Here is a 27,076-nt window from a genome sequence, read left to right on the forward strand (position 1 = left end):
TTGCCATTGAGAATATGCATAGGATAAAGAGAATATGCGTATGAAAAACTCAGGTTGATTTTGGTCTCTGCGATGTCATTCATATTTACTTTCTCTGAGTTTGTTGTCTTATTTGTAAAATGAAAATAATGGCATACTTACCTCCCCGGGTTTATATTAAAGATCCAATGGATCTTAATGGAGGTGATATCTGTGTGTGTGAGTCTGTGCACGCGCGCGTGTGTAGACCCATGTACAGTAAAGCGCAATATAAGCACAGATTCTATTTTATCATTATTAGGCTTTAGGACTACATTCTTTACATGTACCAAACTCATTGTGAGAGGGAATGATCCTTTTCTCTTGGTAGAAATCACATCTGGTGTTGGTTCTCCTGACTGTAACTTCTGTTGGCTACAGTGTCTGGTCAACAACACGGAAATACTGGAAAAATCATCTGACCCAGCTGGACTAGAGAAATTCCACAGACTATACATGGCAGCTGGGTTGGAAGGAACTGAATCAGGAAACATACATATGATGCTGGTTATTGGAAGGACACTTACATGAAAAGCCTCTGAACCTGGCACAATATACATAATTAAACAGACCTTTATAGCTATTAAAAATATGAATACATTTTATTATCTGTTTATTCATACTTAGTGTAAACACATGAAGAATTTCACTCTCTGCATACAGACTATTAAATGAATCCAATGATCAGATTTTGAAAGAGAACATGTAATTCATTCCTTTAGTCAACATAAAATTATTGGACTTCTACTGTAGGCAAAGCATTGTTCTAAACATTGGCATAGTGGCAATAACAAGACACAAAGACCCTTCCCTAGCTGGAGTTTACATTGCAGGGGGAGGAAATATTCAATAAACAAATAAGCAAGTAAATAAACAAGAAAATATCTAGTGGTATAAACGCTTAAGGAAAACAAAATTTGTAATATAATAGGTTGTATAATACAACCTACTTTAGATTAGGTGTCTCCACTCAAAAATCTGTCCTCACGACTGCATGTTGCTAAGTATCCTCCAGTGTCAATTCTCAAGTTTAGCACAAGATGAGCCAAGTCTATGGCCATTCAGAATAAAGACATTTCCCAGCCTCCCTTAAAACTAGGTGTGACCTTAGGACTAAGTTCTGGCCAATGAGAAATAAAAAATGACGTGTGCAATTTCACACCACACCTTTTCAAAGAAAAGATTATGACCTCCTCCTCACTTTACCCTCTTCCTATTCACTTATGGGAATGCAGATATATTCTGAGCGACTTTAGACTATGAAGACTAGGGTGAAAACCCCTAAGAATGGAGAATCCACGAGACAGAAGGGTCCTAAGTCCCTGAGGCTTTCATGAAGTAGAACCACTGCATTTGCACAGATTTTACAGGAGAAAGTAATGAATTTCTCTATGGTTCATAACAGGTATTTGGGCTCTGTGCCACACACTCCTTATCTTCCCTAATACCTGATTATGATCAATAAGAAGAGTAAACTTTTAAGGCCAACAATCTTCTTTTGAATATGAAAAGTATATTTACACAAAATGGAAAGAAAGTTCTGTAATTATGAGAAGAGTGTCTGATCCATTTCAGCACCTACCAAGGCAACACATATGCCCTATTTATGTTCGTGTGTGTTGATCATAGAATGCTGCTTATTTTCATCCAGTTCTTTTGACAGTCATTTCCCTTCCTGACAGAAGAGCTGTTTGTGTTACTGCATAGAAATGCTTAGCACAGGGGTACCTGGGTGTCTCAGTTGGTTAAATGTCTGACTTTGGCTCATGTTGTGATCTCAGGGCCCCTGGGTTGGAACCTCATGTCAGGCTTCCTGCTGAGTGGGGAGTCTGCTTGTCCCTCTCCCTCTGCCCCTCCCCCTGCTCATGTGGTCTCTCTCTCTCTCTCAAATAAATAAATAAAATATTTTTTTTAAAAAGGGGAGATACTTAATAAGGTCAGAACAAGCTGTTTTGGTCATCATTTCCTGCTGTTCTCTCTCTTATGTCACTTATCATTTCCTGCTGTGCTCTCTCTCATGTCTCTTATCATCATGGAGTTTCATCTAAGTCTCCTCTTGTTTTTCTCTCTCCTGATGTTTCCTCAGTGATTCATCTAAGCCTTCCTCTTGTTCTTATCATACTTGAGCCCTTATATGTTTTTAAAACTTTTAAACCTTAAGTAAAGAAATGCCTAAAACGCATAAAATTATTTGATTAATGAATAAATACATATAAATGCTGATGGCTGTTTCCTCTTAGGACTTGTGATTGCTCTCCATCATAGATATTGTAAGATAGATTTCGACAGATCAAATGAATAAATGCTTAGAAATGTACACAAGTCTTATAAGCATTTATTACCTGACCTATCAGTGATAACAATTGCAATTAATAGCCATCATTTTTATGTAATCACTGGGGTAACTTGCAAATTTTATGCTTGGAGAGATCACATGAAAATGGAGCCCAACAGGAATTTAGCATAGATGGATGAATAATCAATGGGATGAATTGGAAAAAAATACAGATCTAACTACTGTATATTGAATTCTTATGAGAAACCAGTGCTAAGTAATTTACATAGTAAGATGAAGAGCTTTAATTTCACACAGGGATAATGGCTGTCATCACAAAACCACTTAGTTGCTTGTCAGAAACTCCTTAGAAGATGCTGACTATTGTTTAAGAGTAATAATTTCCATCGACTATAAGCAAATATACTTTGGGCAAAGAAGCACAAATAAGTACAAAAGGAGACAGGCAGGATGAAGCCCATGGGTCTAAATCCCTGAGGACCAATAGAAGGCATACCTTCCTTATCCAGAGGCTCAAAAACTGTAAAGAAAACTAGGAGTCAGGTTCTGATGTTTTCATATCAACTTGGTTTTGCCATTGAATTCAGTCCATGAGTCTAGGCTCCATTCTTACCTCTACTACTGAATAGTTGTGTAATCTCGAGGAAGGAACTTAACTTCTCTGGTGATCCATATCATCATTTGCGAAGTAGACTAATGATACTTACCCTGTATCTATGTGGTGAGAATTAAATAAAATAAGATTTTTAAAGATGTCTGTCACAAGTAAGCACTCTTTAAATGTTAGTTCCACTTTCCCTTTCCTGGGACTTTTTTCCCTTTCTTGGTTGGCCTGGTTAAATGCTGAGAGTCTGAAAATCTTATATCATTTAGAGTCTCTAGCGAACAGGCTATTATTATGAGAAGGATTCCTAGACTTCTTACATTTTTACCAACTCCAGAAATGTTAGTTTGTTTCTGTTACTTACCATGTCTTTCACTATAATTACTCGTAGTTAAAACAAACAAAACTAAAAAAACAAACAAAAAATTGAGCCAACAGACAAAGAAAACAAAACTTCATCCTAAAATTGGGTAAGGCAGGAGTGGGGGGGGGAGCAAAGTTTCTAATGATGAAGAGAAATCTACATTCCCTCCACTTTCAGTAAAAATTGTAGGAGCAAGTAGTTTGTGTCAGGAACTGTGTAAGCATTGTTTCATTTACTCCTCATAATCACCCTGTGAAATACTATTATAATTCCATATTATAACCTATATTAAGGTTCAGAAAGGACTACTGACCTTCTCAAGGGCTTATAGCTGATGAGAAACAGGCTTGTTCTTTATACCAGAACCTTCTGGCTCCAAGGTGGATGCTTTTTCACCATGCTAGAATTTCTTCTACAACCAAAAAGGGAATAGGTAGAAATTGGGGGGGAAAAAATGACAGAGAAGTGGCCAAATCTCTGAGGCTTGTAAAGAACAAAAAAGTCTACTCAGAGCAGAAAAATTGGGTGGTTGGAGGAACCACAAGCTCTTTGACTCCCAATTCCTTTCAAGATTATCTTGATTACCATGTACTATTTTTTCACTCTTAAACTCTCTCAACACCCAGCATTTAATTGCTCCCTGTGCTCGGAGAGCTCCTGTTCCCTGAGTCTTGGACTACATCATGGATGGGGATCCAGAGGGACTATGAGATAATTTAAAGTCCTACAAAGGTAGAAGATCATTTTGCTTCTGCTAACTCCGAGGTAATTACACTAAGTGATAGGACAGTCGTCGAATGTATAGCATCCTCCTTCTGTGTGAGTCTGAATGCAAAAGAGCAGTTGGAGTCTACAGATAGACCACCCAAGTCCAGTCCTAGGGAAGAGAGACATTTGAAATGGAGAGCCCCACACCTCTATAGAAGAAGCTGAAGATAAAAGGAGGGAAAATTTTGTTTTCCTTACTTGAGCCAGTCATGACCATTTGACCACGTAAGTCTCAGAGCATCTCCCCATCTTTCTCAATTTTTCACTTTGACTTTCACTCTGGAGTACTGGGTAGCAAGGATTATTGGAAGAAATCACAGTCAAGAGCTTCCTTCTCATTTTAGGCAATGACTAGAATCCTTTCCTCCATTCACTCTATCAAACAGCATGCAGGAATGCATTCATTTATTCTTTTTTGTTCATTAAGCCTTAATTCAGTAACTTTCATGTTCCAAGCACCACACAGTTGCTTACGATTAAAGAATTAAATATATTCCCTGACATGGAGAAAATATATTTCTTTTTTTTTTTTAGATTTATTTATTTATTTGAGAGAAGGAGGGAGGGGCAGGAGAGGGAGAGAAGGAAACTCCCCACTAAGCAAGAACCTGACATGGGGCTTGATCTCATGACCTTGAGATCATGACCTGAACTGAAATCAAGAGTCAGACGCTCAACTGACTGATCCACCTAGGCACCCCAAGAGCCTAGACTTGAAATCAAATCTGCCTGGCACAAGAGTCTTGTCTTCCCTTATCACCATTCCCTCACAGCAGCATTCTATTAACTCTCTGTTCATGGAACCTAGACCGAAATTGTTCTGAAGTCCACAAGGGTGCCTATGGTGCAAGCTTCAGCACAAGTACAAACGGACTTCAGGTTCAGCTGATATCTCACCAGAAGCACTCAAAAGTCATCTGAGAAAAAACTAAGGAACACTGACTTCCCTCCAACAAGAAACCCAACGACTTAAAGAACTGAATACAATAAACCGAGTCTCTCTAGAGACTTGATACCGTCAGACAGTAATAACAAAGTAAATCAATTGCATCGATATATTGCGATAATGCTGTTCTAGCTCTAATTATCACATGAACTAAGATGCATAATCTAAATCTAGAACTATGGTTGTGTGAATAATTTTTGTCTGGTTTTAGTATTTTTACACTAATTCCTTTTTACGTCCTTTTATTTTTGCTACAGAACTTTCCACCAATCATGACTTCCTCCTTTTCCTTCTCTTCAGGAAAGTCCATTCTTCTTCCTATCACTTACATGTTTCTCCCCCAGCAAGAGACAACGATGAGTTACTGGCAATTATGAAGATGTTCAAGGCTCATCCTATCTTTTCTAGTTCAGGAATTAGATACTCTACGTTGTGTACCTAAATTCCCTTCATGGACCCTCAAGCCAAAAGGAGGCTCACCACAGCCATTGATTCCCAAGGTTAATAAAAAAAGACTTAAAATAGTCTGAAGACAAAAGGAATCATTTCAGAGCATTCTAAAGTTCTATTCAAACACACACATTTTTGGGTACTACTACATGGCACTTACAGTCAAACTATAACCATAGTTTGACTGTAAGTGCTTTTGGGTACTACTACATGGCACTTACAGTCAAACTATAACCATAAACTAATTTCCAACTTTTTGTTCATTTACCTATCCAGCAAATATTTAAATGCCAGCTATTTACAAGCACTGTGATCAATACTACAGATTTAGTGACAAATTCAGGTGTAAAAGAGGATCAGAGAAATCAATCAGGAATTATCTTTTTAAAAGATTTTATTTATTTATTTGACAGACAGAGACACAGTGAGAGACACAGCAGGGTGGGAGAGGGAGAAGCAGACTTCCCGCCAAGCAGGGAGTCCCATGTGGGGCTCCATCCCAGGACCCTGGGATCATGACCTGAACCGAAGGCAGATGTTTAACAACTGAGCCACCCAGGTGCCCCTCAATCAGGAATTATAATTAGAAGTCAGGAAATTATAATTAGGCAATTTTCATATACTTTGGATTTCCAAAGAACAAATCATGAAAGTAAAAGCTGAAAGTGAAAACATCATCTCTTTTGGGACAAGTCACAAGCACCTTTGAATGCCAGCACTGTAAAAGACAGCTAACTGACCACAGCACACCCTAGCAGCAGTTCCTGATTCTCAGCATATTCTGTTTTGGGACTTTTTCCTTTAAAATGAAACAAATAGTTAAACTCATAGAAATCAGAAAGGGAGACAAACCATGAGAGACTCTGGAATCCAGAAACAAACTAAGGGTTACAGAAGGGAGGCAGGTGGGGGGATGGAGTAACTGGGTGACGGGCATTAAGGAGCCACGTGCTGTGATGAACACTGTGCGTTACAGGCCACTAATGAATTGTTGAACACTACATCAAAACTAATGATGTACTATTGTTGGCTAACTGAACATAAAAAAAAAAAGAAACAAAGTCAAGAATGGTGGTTGCCAGGGCAGGGATGAGAGAGAAAATGGGAGCAGATAAAAGGGTATAAACTCTCAGTAAGGCAAAATGAATAAATTCTAGAGATCTGCTGCACAACATCGTGCTTATGGTTAACAATATTGTACCCTTAAAAACCTGTCAAGAGGGTAGATCTCATTGTAAGTTTTCTTACCAGAATCAAATAAAAATAAAAAGCAGAAAACACAGAACAGTTGCAGAATGAAAATACTTTTATTGCACTAAGAATTCAAAAATTCCAACTGTTAGCAAATATTAAATATCCCATAGCTGCATTTTTATATATGATGTAACTTCACTAAAATCAACCTTCCCAATAATACAACTTAGCTGCTAATCTCTAAACAATTTAAAACCCCAGGACTACATCCAGATTGAGTTTCTTTTCTTTCAAATGAGCATTACCAAATAAGAAAATGCTCGAACTAAGAAATATATTTAATTAGAATAATATTAATATGATCCGAATTCTAATGCTCATTGCACTGAACCACAATGCATTGCTGTCATCAAAGATGTGGGTGCCCACATTAACCTTTGATGAATATTTAGGGCATTTGACAATGGCTTTGAGTAACCCTAGGGATGTTCTGAAAAGGAATCAGGAGGATGAGGCTTCCAGGCTAGTCTAGTTTAAGGCATTTATTGCTGTATAATTGGTTGTGGATGTTAATGAAATTATGTTCATCTGTTCAATATTGAGGTCTTTGTTCCCTTAGCCCATTCAGTATTTCACCATGGTGGTGTTTCATATTGCTTTGTATATCCGTATTCATGAAGGAAGATGATATCTTGAGATACAAACGCATAGACTTGCTTTACCACCCCCTAAGTGTCTTTGATCTAATCCCTAAATCTTAATTTCAGCATCGTATTTATATTTAAACAAAGATTGGGGCACCTGGATCGCTCAGTTGGCAAGCATGTGACTCTTGATCTCGGGGTTTTAAGTGTAAGAACCGTGTTGGGTATAGAGATTACTTAAAAACAAAATCTTTAAAAGAAATTTTAAAAAAATATTGGTGGTGATTAATGTGTTGGTATTGTGTCTGCCACGAGTCAGCCTCTACATTCATGCTTTCATCATCTTGTCTGCTCCAGGAGCATGAGGAATCACACAGAGCTCCATGAGTTTATTCTACTGGGAATACCTCAGACAGAGGGACTGGAGACTGTGCTGTTTGTCATCTTCTCATCTATTTACCTCTTCACCTTGCTTGGCAATTTACTCATCCTTACAGCAATTGTTTCTTCCTCTACCCTTCACACCCCCATGTATTTCTTCCTGGGACTCCTATCTATTTTTGACATGTTGTTCCCATCTGTAACCTGTCCCAAGATGCTATTCTATCTCTCTGGCCAAAGCCAAGCCATTTCTTATGAGGGCTGTGCGGCTCAGCTCTTCTTCTACCATTTCCTGGGGTCTAGTGAAGGCTGCCTCTATTCTGTGATGGCATATGACCGCTTTGTGGCCATCTGTCACCCACTGAGGTATATGCTCATCATGAGACCTGGGGTCTGTGTCAGCTTGGTCGTGGCAGCCTGGTTGGTGGGTTGCCTTCATGCCACCGTCCTGACCTCCTTCACCTTTCAGTTAACCTACGGCGGCTCCAACCGGGTGGACTACTTCTTCTGTGACATTCCTGCTGTCTCACCCCTGGCCTGTGCTGACAGCTCCCTGGCACAGAGAGTGGGCTCCACTAATGTTGGCTTTCTGACTTTAATGCTTTTGTTCAGTGTTTGTGTCTCCTACACGCGCATTGGGATTGCCATTCTGAGAATCCAATCAGCAGAGGGCAGGCAGAAAGCTTTCTCCACCTGCAGTGCCCACCTCACTGCAATCCTCTGTGCCTATGGTCCTGTCATCGTCATCTATCTGCAGCCCACACCCAACCCCTTGCTTGGTGCCATGGTGCAGATATTAAATAACATCGTCTCACCCATGCTGAACTCATTAATCTATTTCTTAAGAAACAGAGAAGTGAAAAGGTCCCTGAAAAGAGTGTTCCACAATGTAGTATTTATTTCTCGGGAATAAATTATGGGTTTTTAAAAATGGATTATGGAAATTTATTTCTCAACATCATCCACATATTTCCTCCTTTTAAACAATAGAAAATGCTTCCTTGAAAGCATTCTGTTTTGTTTGCCTAATAAGATTTTCTGTGTTTGTTTTCTCTGTTTGTTTAACCCCTGCAGCCTTATAAATAACTCTACAACTAATATTATCCTCAGTGCCTTATTCCTGAGTAAGGAATCCGTAGGGCATAGCAAGCATCTGGAGACAGATTCCTTATTCCTCTAATGGGCAGCCAATTTTGTCTGGTTGAAGATAGTGAGGACCTGTGGTGGGCCCAGAAGCACCCCTCATTAGTCCATCTCAATGCCAGATCACTCTCATTTCATTTCTCTTGCTGAACTTGAAATATTCTTCTTTTCTGCCTATAAACATTTCAGTTCCTCCACGTTGCCAAGAATAGTATTAATTAACATTTATAGAGCATGATCTATTCTCCAGGCACTATGATGAACATTTCACAGATGTTATCTAATCTTCACATCACCTTCATATGGTAGAGTTTTTGTTTTTTAAAGGAAACAAACAAACAAAAAAACAGCTTTGAGGATTAGAGGTTTCAAATAATGGACCTAAATTTGCACAGTAAGTAGGAAACCAAACCTCAAACTCAGATCCAGTTAGCTCCAAATCTCCTACTCTTAATTCCTCATTTACATAACTCCCTAAAGGTCCTGCTTGGCAATATATTCATCCTCATGACCTCTCTCCAGAGCTCATGACACATAGAAGGTGTTCAATTAATAACTGGGAAAATATGCACTGACAAAGGTCATGTTCATATATGGACTTCATTATTATCTCCATTTATTCTGTCACTGTCCATTCTCCCATATGGAGTTAGTGGCACTAAGCTATAGCAATAATTGTATTGCCCTTTTTAACACATCTATTTATGGTAAAGCCAGCCTAGACCCAAGCCCTATTAACGCCTGTTGTCACGGTTTTCCTACTACCCCATCCCACCAATGTTACTCCTTAATGTGAAGGGATTGGGAAAGTCTTCCCGTCTGTGCTGTTTGAAAAGAAGATGGGGGCGCCTGGGTGGCTCAGTCGTTAAGCCTCTGCCTTTGGCTCAGGTCATGATCCCAGGGTCCTGGGATGGAGCCCCACATGGGGCTCCCTGCTCGGCAGGAAGCCTGCTTCTCCCTCTCCCACTCCCCCTGCTTGTGTTCCCTCTCTCGCTGTGTCTCTCTCTGTCAAATAAATAAATAAATTCTTAAAAAAAAAAGAAAAGAAAAGAAGATGGCCTAATTATGGGGTTGGGATTCCATTACCATGATCATCTGGTTCTCCCACCAAGTTACTTTTCCCAACTTGGTCTCCAGTGATACTAGAGTTGATCATTATTTTTCAATTTTTTTCCAGAATCTAGGGAAAAAGTGGGTACTATTTACTGGAAATCTCACAGACATACCAGCCCTTAGCTGTATAACATACCAGCTTTCACAGACATTCTAGTGATTTGTAGTTTTTGTATTCCATTTTTACTCACAAAGTTTCCCATCCTATTTGAAACCATTAAAACAAAACCAAAAAAGTGAAGACCTCAAATAAGATATATTGCTGCCCTTACAAAAGGCATGAGACAAAATGAAGCTCATTTACGTGTAGATAAATGATTTAAGGTGCAATAGGGAGGTTCTCTGGCCCCTTCTAACCTGGTTAGCAAAACCTAAGATCACATAGAATTTTATTCCCACACTTTGAAAATGCCTATCCTACTTAATATGCTGGATCCAAGCAATTCTAGCATTAGTTTGCTGCCCCTTTAATGCTAGCTATTGGTGGAAGAATTCACATGCTATGGTATCTGGTAAAGCCTGCATGGTGTTTATGGGCAGATATTCATCAAACTAGTACTGATATTTGTTCAGCAGATTTCTTTTCTGTCTTTTTCACTGTCGTGTACTCAGGACACCCACTGGCATAGTAAACATCCAGTGTAAGTTTGTGGAATGAATGAATGAATACTACTTAACCATTCTAGAAATGGACAGTTCCGTTTTTAAATAGATACTTCTCCAAAGAAGACATACAAATGGCCAACAAGGATATGAAAAGATGCTCAATATCACTAATCATTAGGAAAATGTAAGTCAAACTCACAATGAGTCATCACCTCATACACTTTAGATGACTATTACTTAAAAAGGAAAATAATAAGTGTTGGCAAGGATGTGCAGAAATTGGAAACTTTGTGCACTATAGGTGGGAATGTAAAATGGTGCAGCCACTGTGGAAAATAGTATGGTGTTTCCTCAAAAAAATTAAAATAACCATCTGATCCAGCAATTCCACTTCTGAGCATATATCAAAAAGAATTGAAAGCAAGGTTTTGAAAAGATATTCACATTCATAACATGTTCATAGCAGCATTATTCACAATAACCAGGAGCTGGAAGCGATCCAAGTATCCACTGATGGTGAATGGATAAACAAAATGTGGTATATATGTACATGGAATATTATTCAGCCTTAAAAAGGAAGGAAATTCTGATACATGCTACCACATGGATAAACTTTGAGGATATGATATTAAGTGAAATATACCAGTCACAAAAAGGCAAATACTGTGTGATTCCAGTTACATGAGGCATTCAGAGTAGTCAAATCAATAGAAAAAGAAAATAGAACGGTGGGTGTCAAGGGCAGGGAGAGCGGAAAATGGGTAGTTGTTTAATGGATATAGAGTTGCAGTTTCACAACAAGTTTTGCAAAAAGTTCTGGAGATTCGTTGCACAACAGTACAAATGTACTTAACACTACTGAACTGCACACTTAAAAATGGTAAAGATAGGACTACTTGCATGGGTCAGTCGGTTAAGCATTGACTCTTGGTTTCAACTCAGGTCATGATCCCAGGGTCATTAGATTGAGCCCCTTGTCAGGCTCCATGCTCAGCACAGAATCTGCTGGAGATTCTCTCTCCCTCCCCTTCTGCTCCTCCCCTGGCTCACACATGCTCTCTCTCTCTCTCAAATAAATAAATCTTTTAAAAATGGTAAAGATAGTAAATTTTATGCTATGTGTAATTTACCACAACTTAAAAATAAACCTGCTTATCCAGTTTTCACATATCCTGTGGTTTTTGAGTTTGCTAGTTCTCTCCCTTGTCTTGTAACTACATATATCACTGAACCCTCTCAGGTCACAGTTTAATTGTTAAATACCTCAGTTTGGTGTGGGTAGAGAAGAATGTAGCCTAAGGTGGACTTCAGGTGATCTGCCTGGGCTTACCATTCACTGAGTCCTTACCCCTTAACCAGCACTGTGCAATTGATTTATGTATATTATCTAATTTATCTGTGTAAGAATGCTGAGATCATTTTACAGAAGGTGAAACAAAGTTTAGGGATATCAGGTAAATTTCCCTAAGTCACAGCTTGCTTATAGATAGAACTAGGATTCTAGCTCACATCCTCATGCAGTTGTACATAATCCAGCAATTTTGCTGAAACTTTGAAAATAAATGTTTGACCTTCTACACACACAGCCCAAAAACCTTATTCCAGCTTTTTTCATTTTGCTACCTCTGATGTATGAGAGCTATCCCACATTAGTTCTTATTCCTGTCTTCAAGCCCTTCAAAAATCCCTTCTCTTAACCAACTGTAACTCTTCATTCTATTTTCCACAATTTACTCCGACCTTTTCTATTATTCATGAATCTTTCCTTCTCCTTACCCAGTACACTGATTCTATAAAACAAAGGCCCGGGGAATACGACAAAGACAAAATTCCTATAGCAGGCGAAGCAACAAAAAGACTGTGAATACCTAAGCCTTATTTTTTATCTTCACATAAATGTATCTATGTATAAATGGATGGTTGAAGGAGTGTTCACCCAAATATTAAAAATGGGAAATCCAATCTGGGGAGATTTCCACTTTCTTCTCTACGGTTCTGCTTTACTTTTACGATTTTGCAATGCGATTGTAACATTTAATTTTTAAAAGAACTATTTTCTTTCTTTTTTAATTTAAATTCAATTAGCCAACATACCGTACATCATTAGTTTTTGATGTAGAGTTCATTGATTCATTAGTTTCAGATACCACCCAGTGCCCATCACAACACGTGCCCTCCTCAGTACCTATCACCCTGTTACCCCATCCCTCCACCCCCCTCCCCTTACACAACCCTCAGTTTGTTTCCCAGAGTTAAGAGTCTCTCATGGTTTGTCTCCCTTTCTGATTTCTTCACATTCAGTTTTTCCTCCCTTCCTCCATGATCCTCTGGGCTATTTCTTATGTTCCACGTATAAGTGAAACCATATGATAATTGTCTTTCTCTGATTGACTTATTTCACTTAACATAATACCCTCGAGTTCTAGCCACATCAATGTAAATAGTAGGTATTCATCCTTTCTGATGGCTGAGTAATATTCCATTGTATATATGAACCACATTGTCTTTATCCATTCATCTGTTGAAGGACATCTTGGCTCCTTCTACAGTTTGGCTATTGTGGACGTTGCTGCTATGAACATTGGGGTGCATGTGCCCTTTCTTTTCATTACATCCGTATCTTCACAGTAAATACCCAGTAGTGCAATTGCTGGGTCATAGGGTTAAAAGCTATTTTCAAGAGAAAAAAGAAAATAGACATCTCATTATGGGACCAAGAGAGGCTAATTATGCAAACCAGAAGGTTTTAAGGGAAAAAAAAAGAACAATTACTTTGGAGGAAAAACTGGACAATCATTCCTAAAACCAACGGTGTAGTGTGTATTATGTTGTTTATAAATTGTGTCTGAACTAATTCATAATAAAATGTCTTAATCCCACAGAGTGTGGTTCTGTTTTTCTCATCCTCATTAGTTTCTATCCTCAGTTCGCTCTAGTCTTCTGAGTGTTCCCAGAAGATACCTTTGTGGGGGCTTTACCTGATTATCAGAATCAAAGTCTGGTTCTCAGTGTATGTTCTGGTACGGAAACTCAAAGAGCAAAAATTGAAGTTCTGTTCTGGTGTCATCAGATTAGGCTAAAGCAGGGCATTAATCCACATACATTCTTAGTAGCATCTCTCTGACCTAGTGACTGTCTTTTCTGCTTTTTTCCTGAATAAGTATCTCAAATTATGTACTGCAAAGATCTTTATTTGTCACCCCCGGTGTAGTCTAGCTCCTTCCCACAGCTAGGATTATCTTTTCGTGTTCCCTCACTCCCTTAATACACTCAAATACAATGCTGCTAAAAGCCTTCTTAGCATTTCTTAAAGCTCCTCACAGAGACACCACCCATCCCTTTACAGGGATCAGCTGGGCTCTGAATAATCATTTCCCATTCAGCCTCTCCAGCCTCATCTCTCAATTCTTTTCCTCTCTTTCCTTGGGTCCTTCAAGTGGGCTGTGCTCCCTTTCAAAGTGTTTGCACAGGCTTTGGCCCCATCTAAAATGTGCTGTGCTTTCCCTTTCCTGCACCCTTACTCACTCTTCAGGTCTCCGATTGGTTTACATTTTCCCAGGGAATTCCTCCCTGACCTTCAGGGAACACCACGTAACTATAATTCATAATGCGCACATATGTTTACTGACAGGAAGGAGAAACATGAGCGAACACAAATACTCTCTCATTATAACTTTTCAATCCGTTGAACTTTTCTTCCTAGCATTTGCCACATTAAATAATTATAAGTTATATGTATGATTATTTGAGTAATGTCTTTCTTCTTTTACTAGACTGTCAGTTCTTTGAAGGCAGAGACCAAGGACAGTCTCTGTTCACCAGAACATAGCAGTTTTATTTTTTATTATTTTTTATTTTTCTATTTATTTGAGAGAGAGAAAACATGAGTGGGGGAGGGGCAGAGGGACAAGCAGACTTCCTGCTGAGCAGGGAGCCCAATGTGAGACTCCAACCCAGGACCCTGAGATCACAGCCTGAGCCAAAGTGAGATGCTTAACCAATTGAGCCATCAAGGCTCCCCAGAACATAACAGTTTTAGCACATCACTACAGTTGCTACTAAATTTTTCAAGAATGAATAAATGACTTCCTTGAAACTTCTAATTTGTTTACGTCGCTTTCTTTCTTCCTGTCAACTCTTTCTTATCTTAGCTTCTTATTTAGTTTAGATTTTTTACTATTATTATAACTGTTCCAAAGTACTTGAATCCTTCCCTCCATCATGTACTTCTTACCTAGTCTTCAGTGATCCCACCTGCTTGCTCTATTCCTGAACCCATCCCATGAGGCTTTCTTAGAGAAAAATCACAAACCAGACAGTTTAGCAATACTATAAATTCATGGTTACCTACCTCAAGCGTTTGCTAGCAATCTTATGACTTTTCTTTATTGGGATTGCTCTCATGCCCTATTGGAGCGACTTGTAATAGGCTTAGCACTTAGACTTCTACCCAACTCCTAGGTTCTAACTCATAAAAAATGAAAACAGCATTCACCAGCAAACTGAGGACTAAAAGATCAGCAAAATCTCAGTATTCCCCATCACAGTGTTCTCTGCTAAGTTGAATGGAAAATGTGGCTTAAACTGAGTCCAAGTGGAGACTCTTCCTCTTTCCTGATTGAATTAGAGACAGCAGGACCTATAATACAGGAGCTGCCTGATTTATCCACCTAGTCACAGGAAAGAACACTGAAACAAGGAGAGAAAGGGAGAATGGCTTTTTTTCCCCAATAGGCCTCCTCACTCTTCACCCTTTCTCTGTCCCATATTGAGAACCTAGATCAAGTGCATCATTCTATCATTCAGTTTTATGTATGACCTTTACTATCAAACGCAGTGCTGTGTACATTGCCAGACTTTCTGAATAAATGTTGGTCTTTAATAAATTAAATTTCCTAAAGGGTGAAATGCTTTTGTGTATGATCATTTCTTTAATGTGCTCTCATCTGTTGAAGAAAGTAAAAGGCTTGAGTACATAGCTTTGCTGAGTAAAACATAAATAAAATCATTAATTTAAAAAGGTTAATGTCATTAAATATAAATATTTGATATATTCAAGGCAAACATAGAGTCTCCATTAGACAAAGTTTTAGTTATGCAAGATGAATAAGTTCTAAAAGTGTATTGTACAACATGGTGACTATAGTTAAAATGCTCATATGTAGGTCTTAAATGCTCTTACCATGCACATGGGAAGAAAGAAAAGAAAAGAAAAGGAAAGAAAAAAGACAAGAGAAAGTTATTTTGTGAGGTGATAGATATGATAATTAGCTTGATTGTGGCGATCACTTTACAATGTATACATACATCAAAACATCCAGTTGTATAAATTAAACATATACAATATTCATCAATTACAGCTCAGTAAAGATTTTTTTTAAAAAAAGAATGACCCCTATGTTCATAGCAGCATTATTTACAAAAGCCAAGATATGGAAGCAACCCAAGTGTCCATCCATTGATGAATGGATCCAGAAACTATATGTATAGACACACACACACACACACACACACACACACATATATATGAATATTATTCAACCATAAAAAAGAATGAAGTCTTGCCATTTGCAAAGACATGGATGGAGCTAGAGAGTATAACACTAAATGAAATAAGTCAGAGAAAGACAAATACCATATAATTTCCCTCATATGTGGAATTTAAGAAACCAAACAAACAAGCAAAGGGAAAAAATAAGAGAGACAGAGACAAAGAAACAGAGAACATTAATTATAGAGAATAATGTGACCAGAAGGGAGGTGGGTGGTGGAATGGATTAAAATGTGATGGGGATTAAGGAGGGCACTTGTTGTGATGAGCACAGGGTGATGTAGGGAAGTGTTGAATTATTAAATTATACACCTGAAACTAAAACTACACTGTATGTTAACTAACTGGAATGTAAATAAAAATTGAAAAAACAAAAAACAAAACAAAGAATAAATGAAATCTGCCTTTACAGGTTCAGCCTCAAGACCAAGGATTCATTTTCAATTATTTATTCCTACACAAAATACAACCACCAAACTGAGTGACTTAAAAAGCAATTTATTATTATAAAAACCAAATTGAAACTGCAGACAAAATACGACTTGCACTTATACTTTTGTTGCTTATGATAATCCTGGAATATTTTACACTTTCTGGAGGAAAGTGTAAACAAAAATAAAACTTTCTGAGTTATTCTATTGAAGTGTGCCCTATTGAGATTTGATCACTATTCTATAATAGGTATCATCACTGAAAGCAGCTGACCTTTTGGGAATGTAGACCATTTGTATTTTCACGTGCCCATGATATTACTTTAGCACACAATCACCTTGATTCTAAATGTTCAGTTTGGACATCTAAGATAGTCCATGACATATGTCTTTCCTGAATAAATTGTTACCAGACCAAGGTAAATTTAATGGTATTTTACTTCCTACTCAAAAGCGTATTTACCGTCTTTTCTATTTGTACTGACTATTTTTTCAAGTCAGTCATCATGCCTCAAAACATTAAAGACAATCAGAAATATATAGGATGGTAGAATTGTTAACTTTTATATCCTGTTATCATTAGTTAGATGTGCAACAAAAACATTGTTAACTTACACAACAAAATTCCAGAGGTATTTGGAATAGTGTACCTACCTAAACATTCCTTTTTTAAAAAAAAATTATTTATTTGAGAGACAGTGAGAGAGCACAAGCAGGGGAAGGGGCAAAGGGAGGGGGAGAAGCAGACTCCCCACTCAGCAGGGAGCCCGACATGGGGCTCAATCCCAGGACCCTGAGATCATGACCTGAGCCAAAGGCAGAAGCTTAACTTACAGAGCCATAGAGGAGCCCCAAAGATTTATTTATTTATTTACTCATTCATTCATTCATTCATTTATTCGTTTATTTAGAGAGCATGTGCATGAGCAGTAGGGAAGGGTGTGGATGAGGGACAGAGGGAGAGGGAAGAGAGAATCTCATGCAGACTCCACGCTGAACATGGAGCCCAACTGGGGGCTCAATCCCACGACCCTGAGCCGAAATCAAGAGTCAGATGTTCAACAGACTGAGCCACCCAAGACCCCCTAAACATTCCTTAAACACTGAATCTTGAAGATCAGAAACTGTATGGCGAAAAGTCCTAAAGGATAGGCCAAATCCCAGTTCCTTTCAGAGTAAGCTCCATGATTTGTTCTTTGATCATATTTTTCCTCATCTGTAGACTTCATCAGAGTTTTATGAGGTTAAAATAAGACTATAGGAAACTCTTTGCCTCTCAGACTCAAAAAACTTATTTTTGAGCAGAGGGACTATGTCTGACCACCCCTTCCCTGATCGTTCTGCTTCTCCTGGCAAATAATCGATGCCCTGCCTGTCATAACTGGTATTTGTTGGAACAAATGATCCATGTATGCACAAATAAGCAAGTGAATGAGTGTATTTAATGAGGAATTTGGTAAGCCATCCCTTGCCCCAAAAAATACTTCTAGAGTATATGAGGCATTTAACTTGGGAGCTTGAACAGATGCCAAGTGATATAAGACAGATGCTTCGAGTGATAGCTAAGCTTTCTTTTGGCCTCTTAGCATATCTCTTCTCTCTTTTTCCTGGCAATAAGCCTTTCCGTTATCTTTTGGAGAGCTGCTCATCTCCATTCCACTGTACCTTGTACCCTGGCCACAGAGGTAGGCATGTGACCCAGCCAAGGAAATCAGATTTGAATCTGGAGCTGAGGCACATGGAAGCAAAAGGCAGCTGAGGCTGAATCATTTGGTGGTGGTGCTCAGGGGCTACTCCATAAATTCCTACTGCTGAGGGCCCTAGGGCTGCCCAAGTTCCCACACTTCCATGAGACTGGTTTTCCACTCATTTATTTAATTCTCTGGGTTACCCCAGTTACTGTTGCTTGCAAGAAGTCAATCTTATCATACAGTGCAGTAAAATAACATAATTTGTTTATTAAGATAACACATACACATAAAAGAGTAGTAAATACACAAATATACATAAAAATGTGTGATATATGTAACAAAGGAATTTTTTTTAAAGATTTTATTTATTTGACAGAGAGAGAGACACAGAGAGGGAACACAAGCAGGGGGAGAGGGAGAAGCAGGCTCCCCACTGAGCAGGGAGCCTGATGTGGGGCTCAATCCCAGGACCCTGAGATTATGACCTGAGCCGAAGACAGACGCTTAACCATCTGAGCCACCCAGGCGCCCTGTAACAAAGGAATGTTTTAAAATTATTTTTCCACCTAAGTATATTTTACCATACAAATCATAAAACATTTCATCTTTAGTCACTTTTCTTCCCTGCCCCCCCCCCATTTCTAAGGTCCAATTAGTCTGAGTCACTAATTGCTTTCTTGCTCAATAGGATCCCTGACTTGGGGGATTAATACCCAAAGGAAGAGAAAGTTATTTAAAATCTGCATTTGGGAATGATTGCAGTTCCTGGAGTCAGAGAGGAGTCTGTGAGGGAGTTAAAGAGCATTTAGATTTGTGACATTCAATTTGAAAGTGACTGAAAGAGAACAATTCAGGATATCCACCTGCAGACTATAAGCCAATGGGGATTTAACAGGAGGCCTTCTTCCTTCACTGGAGAAGGAGAGGAAAGCAGCATTGAATAGCACCAGCAGTTACAGTTACCAGTTACATCCCCTGTTTGCCATGTAAGTGTCCAAAGTTTGCCCTTCACTTCTCTTATTTTGGCTCTCTCTTCCCTCATAATCACCAAAAAATTTTTAAAAAGTAGGTAGATAGATTGATTGATAGATGGGTAGATAAAGGGCTTAGGCAATAGCATTCAGGAGTTGATCTATAATTTAAGGATCTCACTGTATTTAAAAAGTTAAAACAAGCTGAAAAAGATATCAGAATTTTTTAAAATATGGAAATTGGACAGGAGCCTCTACTACCCCTGTGCCTTCTGCTGCCATAAGATTAGGCTAGTACTTAGCTTGGGTCTGGTTAGACAATCATAGACTCTGGAGACTGAAATGGAGACTACCAGTTACTCTTTGTGCCAAATTCAGGAAAATGGAAGCTACTGGTTACTCACATGCACTAAAATCCGGAGCATATGGACCCTGTTAATGTAATCTTGTGTTCATGAAGAGCTATCTGAGACCCTTCTTTTGGATAGTTTCCCACTGTTGACCTCATACCTAGGGAGAAAATGTGGGAAAGATTCTGTATCTTCTGTATGTATGGCTTATAGGATCATAAATGGTTTTTGGAGAGTTAATGTGACTAAATTGTCTTAGATGAATATAAGAAACTTAGATGGGACCTTGTTTGTAACAAAGACATTGAGTCTTCATATTTATCCTTTTAGAATCACAAAGCAGCACTAAGGAATCGATGCAATTTGGTAGTGTACATGAAGAATGCAGGATAGGAGACTGGTCAGGTAGGGCTTCCTGGTAAGATGGTAATAAGGGGCATCTGTAAAGAGAAACTCACCTGCAGAGAGATACCCAGGATTGAGAGAAGCAAGCAGATGAAGACAATTCTATCAGGAAGTACTACTCTGTAAAAATCTAGATCATCTGGCTCCTTTTCCATTACATTGGCTTAAACACAGTTAATTTACATACATATTAAATTTAACCACAGATGTCTTTCCACAGACACCCAAGAGTTGATTCTTCCATAAAAAGGAGAAATCACACAATGGTGACTGAATTCATCCTGCTGGGAATCCCTGAGACGGAGGGCCTAGAGACTGTCCTCTCCGTCTTCTCCTCAATCTATTTATGTACCCTCTTGGGAAATGTGTTCATCCTGACAGCTATTCTCTCCTCCCCTCGGCTGCACACCCCTATGTACTTTTTCTTGGGAAACCTCTCCATGTTTGACCCGGGTTTCTCTTCCACAACTGTTCCCAAGATGCTGTTATACCTTTCAGGGCAGGGTCAAGGTATCTCTTTTCAGGGCTGCATATCCCAGCTCTTCTTCTACCATTTCCTGGGCTACACTGAGTGTTTCCTGTACACAGTGATGGCCTATGACCGCTTTGTCGTCATCTGTTATCCTTTGAGATACATGGTCATCATGAACCACAGGGTATGCGCCATCTTAGCCATAGGGACCTGGATGGGTGGCTGTGTTCACGCCATTATTCTAACCTCCCTCACCTTCCAGTTGTCCTACTGTGCCTCTAATGAGGTGGACGACTACTTCTGTGACATACTGATATCTTACCTCTAGCCTGTGGTGACACATCTCTAGCCCAGAGGGTAGGTTTTACAAATGTTGGCCTTTTGTCTCTCATTTGCTTTTCTCTCATCCTCGTTTCCTACACTCGCGTTGGGATCTCCATATCAAAAATTCGCTCAGCAGAGGGCAGGCAGCAAGACTTCTCCACCTGCAGTGCCCACATCACTGCAATTCTTTGTGCTTTTGGGCCGGTAATCATCATCTATCTCCAACCCAACACCAGTGCCTTGCTCGGTGCGATAATTCAGATATTGAATAATCTTGTCACCCCCAGGCTGAACCCACTAATCTACGGCCTGAGGAATAAGGATGTAAAATCAGCCCTGCAAAGTGCATTTCATAAGAGAGGCTTTGCTGTGGAGAATAAGTGAGAAAACCTAAAGCTTTGCTAGGCAAAGTTGGAGTCTCCGTTTCTTAGGACAAATTCTCATTTGCAGCTTCCAAGATATTGAAATGAAATGTACGCTGAATCGATCTACCACTTAACCTTGCTGTTTAAAAATAAACGTCTGTTTTCCTATTTCTCCCTGTTGTATAATGAAAGATGATTAATAGACTCACTTAGCAGACAGTGAACTGATTCTTATGCTGCATGGAATTCTCTTCCAGAACCACTCTCCTCCCTAAAGCGTTTCTTAGTTGTTTAAATCTCTGAAAGTTAGGAGAACATATTTTCTTTCTCATAATCTCAGTTAAAAGCATATTCACAAAAATCTAGAGAAAAAGGAGGATGGAAAAAATTCCAAAAAAGCCCAGATTAATACAGAATACCAGAACTCAATATCCTTCCTTTTTGTAGAGTATAACCTCCAATTTTCTGCCAATCAACACCAAAACTCAAACTAAATTAAGTAACGTATAAAATAAGATCTTCCTCGTGCATGGTCAACTGTGGTTTAAAGATTTTTCTAGTGTGGACATTCCTCCACAATCTAAATATTCTTCTTGCATTATTAGCTGCCTGGAAGGCTATGAACTTGAATCATTTTTTTATTAGCTCCCAAAAACTCAGCTTTAGTTTTGTAAAAGATAGTAAAAAACAAACAACCCAATGAAGTTTAAATATGTTACTACATGTTTTTCCAAAACAAGGAACAATGATTTATCTTTGTCTGTTATAGAAAGCCCATGTTATAATATTCACTCAAATTCAAGTAACAGTAATAAATTTCCCTCTCCAGGGCACCTAGGTGACTCAGTCGGTTAAGCCACAGGCTCTTGATTCCATCTCACCTCATGATCTCAGGGGGTCCTGGGATGGACCAGTGTTGGGCTCTGTGCTGGGCGTGGAGCCTACTTAAGGTTCTCTCTCCTTCTCCCTTTGTCCCTCCCCCTGCTCATGGTCTCTCTCTCTCTCTCAAATAAATAGATAAAAAATATTTAGGCGGAGCAAGATGGCAGAAGACTAGGAGACCTGGATTTTGTCCGGTCTCAGGAATTCAGCTGAATAGGGATCAAACCATTCTGAACACCTACGAACTCAACAGATCAAAGAAAAGAATAGCAACAACTCTCTGAACAGAGAAGCGACCACTTACTGGAAGGTAGGACATGCGGAGAAGTGAATCCGAGGCGATATTCAGGAGGATAGACGGCGGGGGAGGGGGCCTCCGGCGGCCGCTTCTGGCAAGTGCTAGAGCCGCGGAGCACAAAATCGGACCTTTTAGAAGGCGGCTCCGCTGAGGGACGTCGCTCCAGTGGCTAAGTGGGGGGTGGAACCCTCGCGGGACAGTGTGGTCTCAGGACACTCGGAGTCACAGAAAGACCGGGGGTGCCTGAGTGCGGCAGAGCTCCCAGGTATCGGAGCGGGGAAGCCGGCTGCAGAGACGGAGCCGAGGCGCGGGCTCTCAGCTCGGGGTTGCCATAAACCGTGATCCGCGGCCTAGTTGGGCCACTGCTCCTCCAGCAGGGACCCAACAAGTGGCAGAGCCGGGGAGACTCCCCTTCCTCCCCAGGGAGGAGCGGCGCGGGAGTGCACGGCAGGGATCTGCTGGGTTTGGAGACTCCACACGGGGTCGGGTGCCAGAGATAGAAACACTCGGTCACAGGCCGGGTGAGCACGGAGTGCGGCCGGGGACCGGGGAGATGAGAGTGACTGCTTTTCTCTGGGGGCGCACTGAGGAGCGGCGCCCCAAGTTCTTGGCTCCTCCAGGCAGAGATTGGGAGGCCACCATTTTCACTCTGGTCCTCCAAAGCTGTACCAGAGCTTGCAGGGAACAAAATCTCCTGAGAGCAAACCCAAGCAGATTGCTTAGCCCGGACCGACGAGGGCGGGGCAATTCCACCTCTGGCAAAGACATTTTGGAACCACGGCAACAGGCCCCTCCCCCAGAAGATCAGCACGAACAGCCCGCAAGCCAAGACCAAGTTTACCAATCAAGGAAAATGGGAGAACTCCAGCGCTAGGGGAATACTGCACATAGAATTCATGGCTTGTTTACCATGATTCATTAGTTTTTCAAAGTTAATTTTTAACTGATTTTTTTAATTTTTTTCCCTTTTTCAACCAACATCTTATCAATTCCTTTTTTAAAAAAAATATTTTTTATTTTTCATTTTTAGAATATTTTATCCCTTCATAGTAGTTACCCTTATTTTTGGCATATATATATAAGTTGTTCTCTCTTTAAAATTTTGAGATACAGTTTCTTCTAACAGATCAAAATATACCCTAAATCACTAGTGTATGGCTTTGTTCTAGTCTCCTGGCTGATGACATTCTCTCCCCCTTTTTTTTTAAATCTTTCTTTTTTCAAACAACTTCTTATCTTATCAATTCCTTTTATACAATCTTTTATAATTTTCATCTTTACATTCATCTTCCATCCCTTCATTGTATCAACCCTTATTTTGTACATATATAAGTCTTTCTTCCTTTAAAATTTTAAGAGGTACTTTCTTCTAACAGACCAAAATACGCCCAAAATAGAGTGTGTGACACTAATCTATGCACTAGCCTGATCATATCTGATCATATTCTGTTTTTTTGTTTGTTTTGTTCTGTTTTTGTTTGTTTTTATCTTTTTCTTTTTTTTCTCTCTTTCTCTTTTCTTTCTTTCCCTTTCTTTTCCGCTGGTTTCCGGTTTTTTCTGATTTGTATAGAGTATATTTGCGGGGGACGTTGTTAACCTGTCAGCATTTTGTTCTCTCATTCATCTATTCTCCTCTGGACAAAATGACAAGACGAAAGAAATCACTTGCACAAAAAGAACAAGAGGTAGTACCATCAGCCAGGGACCTACTCAATACGGCCATTAGTATGATGTTGGACCTAGAGTGCAGAATCATGACTTTAAAGATACTAGCTGGGCTTGAAAAAAGCGTGGAAGTTATTAGAGAAACCCTTTCTGGAGAAATAAAAGAACTAAAATCTAAACAGGTCGAAATCAAAAAGGCTGTTAATGGAGTGCAATAAAAAATGGGGGCATAACTGCTAGGATAAATGAGGCAGAAGAGAGAATCAGCAATATAGAAGACCAAATGATGGAAAATAAAGAGGCTGAGAAAAAGAGAGAGAAACAACTACAGGATCACGAGAGCAGAATTCGAGAGATAAGTGATATGATAAGACGAAACAACATTAGAATAATTGGGATCCCAGAAGAAGAAGAAAGAGAGAGAGGGGCAGAAGGCATATTGGAGCAAATTATAGCAGAGAACTTCCCTAATGTGGGGAAGGAAACAGGCATCAAAATCCAGGAGGCACAGAGAACCCCTCTGAAAATCAATAAAAACAGGTCAACACCCTGACATCTAATAGTAAAACTTACGAGTCTCAGAGACAAAGAGAAAATCCTGAAAGCAGCTCGGGAGAAGAGATATGTAACCTACAATGGTAGAAACATTAGATTGGCAACAGACCTATCCACAGAGACCTGGCAGGCCAGAAAGGACTGGCATGATATCCTCAGAGCACTAAACGAGAAAAATATGCAGCCAAGAATACTATATCCAGCTAGGCTATCATTGAAATTAGAAGGAGAGATAAAAAGCTTCCAGAACAAACAAAAACTAAAGGAATTTGCAAACACAAAACCAGCCCTACAAGAAATATTGAAAGAGGTCCTCTAGGCAAAGAGAGAGCCTAAAAGCAGCATAGATCCAAAAGGAACACAGACAATATACAGTCACAGTCACCTTACAGGCAATACAATGGCACTAAATTCATATCTTTCAATAGTTACCCTGAATGTAAATGGGCTAAATGCCCCAATCAAAAGACATAGGCTATCAGAATGGATTAAAAAACAAGACCCATCGATATGCTGTCTGCAAGAGACTCACTTTAGACCCAAAGACAACCCCGATTGAAAGTGAGAGGGTGGAAAACCATTTACCATGTTAACGGACACCAAAAGAAAGCTGGGGTGGCAATCCTTATATCAGACAAATTAGATTTTAAAACAAAGACTGTAATAAGACATGAGGAAGGACACTATATCCTACTTAAAGGGTCTATCCAACAAGAAGATCTAACAATTGTAAATATCTGTGCCCCTAACATGGGAGCAGCCAATTATATAAGGCAATTATTAACAAAAGCAAAGAAACACATTGACAACAATACAATAATAGTGGGGGAATTTAACACCCCCCTGACTGAAATGGACAGATCATCTAAGCTAAAGATCAACAAGGAAATAAAGACTTCAAATGAAACACTGGACCAAATGGACTTTACGGATATATTCAGAACATTCCATCCCAAAGCAACGGAATACACATTCTTCTCTAGTGCCCATGGAACATTCGCCAGAATTGATCACATCCTAGGTCACAAATCAGGTCTCAACCAGTACCAAAAGATTGGGATCATTCCCTGCATATTTTCAGACCACAATGCTTTGAAACTAGAATTCAATCACAAGAGGAAAGTCGGAAAGAACTCAAATACATGAAGGCTAAGGAGCATCCTACTAAAGAATGAATGGGTCAACCAGGAAATTAAAGAAGAATTAAAAAATTCATGGAAACTAATGAAAATGAAAACACAACTCTTCAAAATCTTTGGGATACAGCAAAGGCAGTCCTGAGAGGAAAGTATATAGCCATAACAAGCCTTTCTCAAGAAACAAGAAAGGTCTCAAATACACAACCTAACCCTACACCTAAAGGAGCTGGAGAAAGAACAGCAAATAAAGCCTAAACCCAGCAAGAGAAGAGAAATAATCAAGATCAGAGCAGAAATCAATGAACTAAAAACAAAAAGAACGGTAGAACAGATCAACGAAACTAGGAGCTGGTTCTTTGAAAGAATTAACAAGATTGATAAACCCCTGGCCAGACTTATCCAAAAGAAAAGAGAAAGGACCCAAATCAACAAAATCATGCATGAAAGAGGAGAGATCACAACCAACACCAAAGAAATACAAACAATTATAAGAACATATTATGAGCAACTCTATGCCAGCAAATTAGATAACCTGGAAGAAATGGGTGCATTCCTGGAGATGTATCAACTACCAAAATTGAACCAGGAAGAACTAGAAAACCTGAACAGACCTATCACCACTAAGGAAATAGAAGCAGTCATCAAAAATCTCCCAATAAACAAAAGCCCAGGGCCAGATGGCTTCCCAGGGAATTCTACCAAACATTTCAAGAAGAATTAATACCTATTCTCCTGAAACTGTTCCAAAATATAGAAATGGAAGGAAAACTTCCAAACTTATTTTATGAGGCCACCATTACCTTGATCTCAAAACCAGACAAAGACCCCATCAAAAAGGAGAATTACAGACCAATATCCTTGATGAACATGGATGCAAAAATTCTCACCAAAATACTAGCCAATAGGATCCAAGGGTACATTAAAAGGATTCTTCACCATGACCAAGTGGGATTTATCCCTGGGCTGCAAGGCTGGTTCAACATCCGCAAATCAATCAACGTGATACAATACATTAACAAAAGAAAGAACAAGAATCATATGATCCTCTCAAGAGATGCAGAAAAAGCATTTGACAAAGTACAGCATCCTTTCTTGATCAAAACTCTTCAGAGTATAGGGATAGAGGGTACCTACCTTAATATCATAAAAGCCATCTATGAAAAACCTACAGTGAATATCATTCTCAATGGGGAAAAGCTGAGAGCTTTTCCCCTAAGGTCAGGAACACGGCAGGGATGTCCACTATCACCACTGCTATTCAACATAGTATTAGAAGTCCTAGCCACAGCAATCAGACAACAAAAAGAAATCAAAGGCATCCAAATCAGCAAAGAAGAAGTCAAACTCTCACTCTTTGCAGATGATATGATACTGTATGTGGAAAACCCAAAAGACTCCACCCCAAAACTGCTAGAACTCATACAGGAATTCAGTAAAGTAGCAGGCTATA

At 39.4% G+C, this 27,076-nt stretch overlaps 2 protein-coding genes across 2 annotated transcripts; both read left to right on the forward strand.

Moving 5' to 3' along the window:
- The first annotated feature begins 7,645 nt into the window (after positions 1–7,645).
- Positions 7,646–8,578, forward strand: LOC114225976 (olfactory receptor 10N1-like). The gene has a single exon (XM_028125855.2). It carries the CDS (start codon positions 7,646–7,648, stop codon positions 8,576–8,578), a length of 933 nt encoding a protein of 310 aa, XP_027981656.2.
- Positions 8,579–20,174: 11,596 nt separating this feature from the next.
- On the forward strand, positions 20,175–21,106 carry LOC114226023 (putative olfactory receptor 10D4). Its single transcript, XM_028125927.2, is given in 2 exon segments — positions 20,175–20,706; positions 20,709–21,106. Coding segments are annotated over 2 exon segments (915 nt in total). The 5' UTR covers positions 20,175–20,189.
- Positions 21,107–27,076: the final 5,970 nt, after the last annotated feature.

The sequence above is a fragment of the Eumetopias jubatus genome, unplaced genomic scaffold (genome assembly GCF_037043125.1).
Source record: "Eumetopias jubatus isolate StellerSeaLion01/CBP00866 unplaced genomic scaffold, mEumJub1_p1.0 scaffold_13, whole genome shotgun sequence".
Taxonomy (NCBI): Eukaryota; Metazoa; Chordata; class Mammalia; order Carnivora; family Otariidae; genus Eumetopias; species Eumetopias jubatus.

Coding starts and splice junctions, on each gene's coding strand:
- LOC114225976 (XM_028125855.2), top strand. CDS start 7,646: ATGAGGAATCACACAGAGCTCCATGAGTTTATTCTACTGGGAATACCT.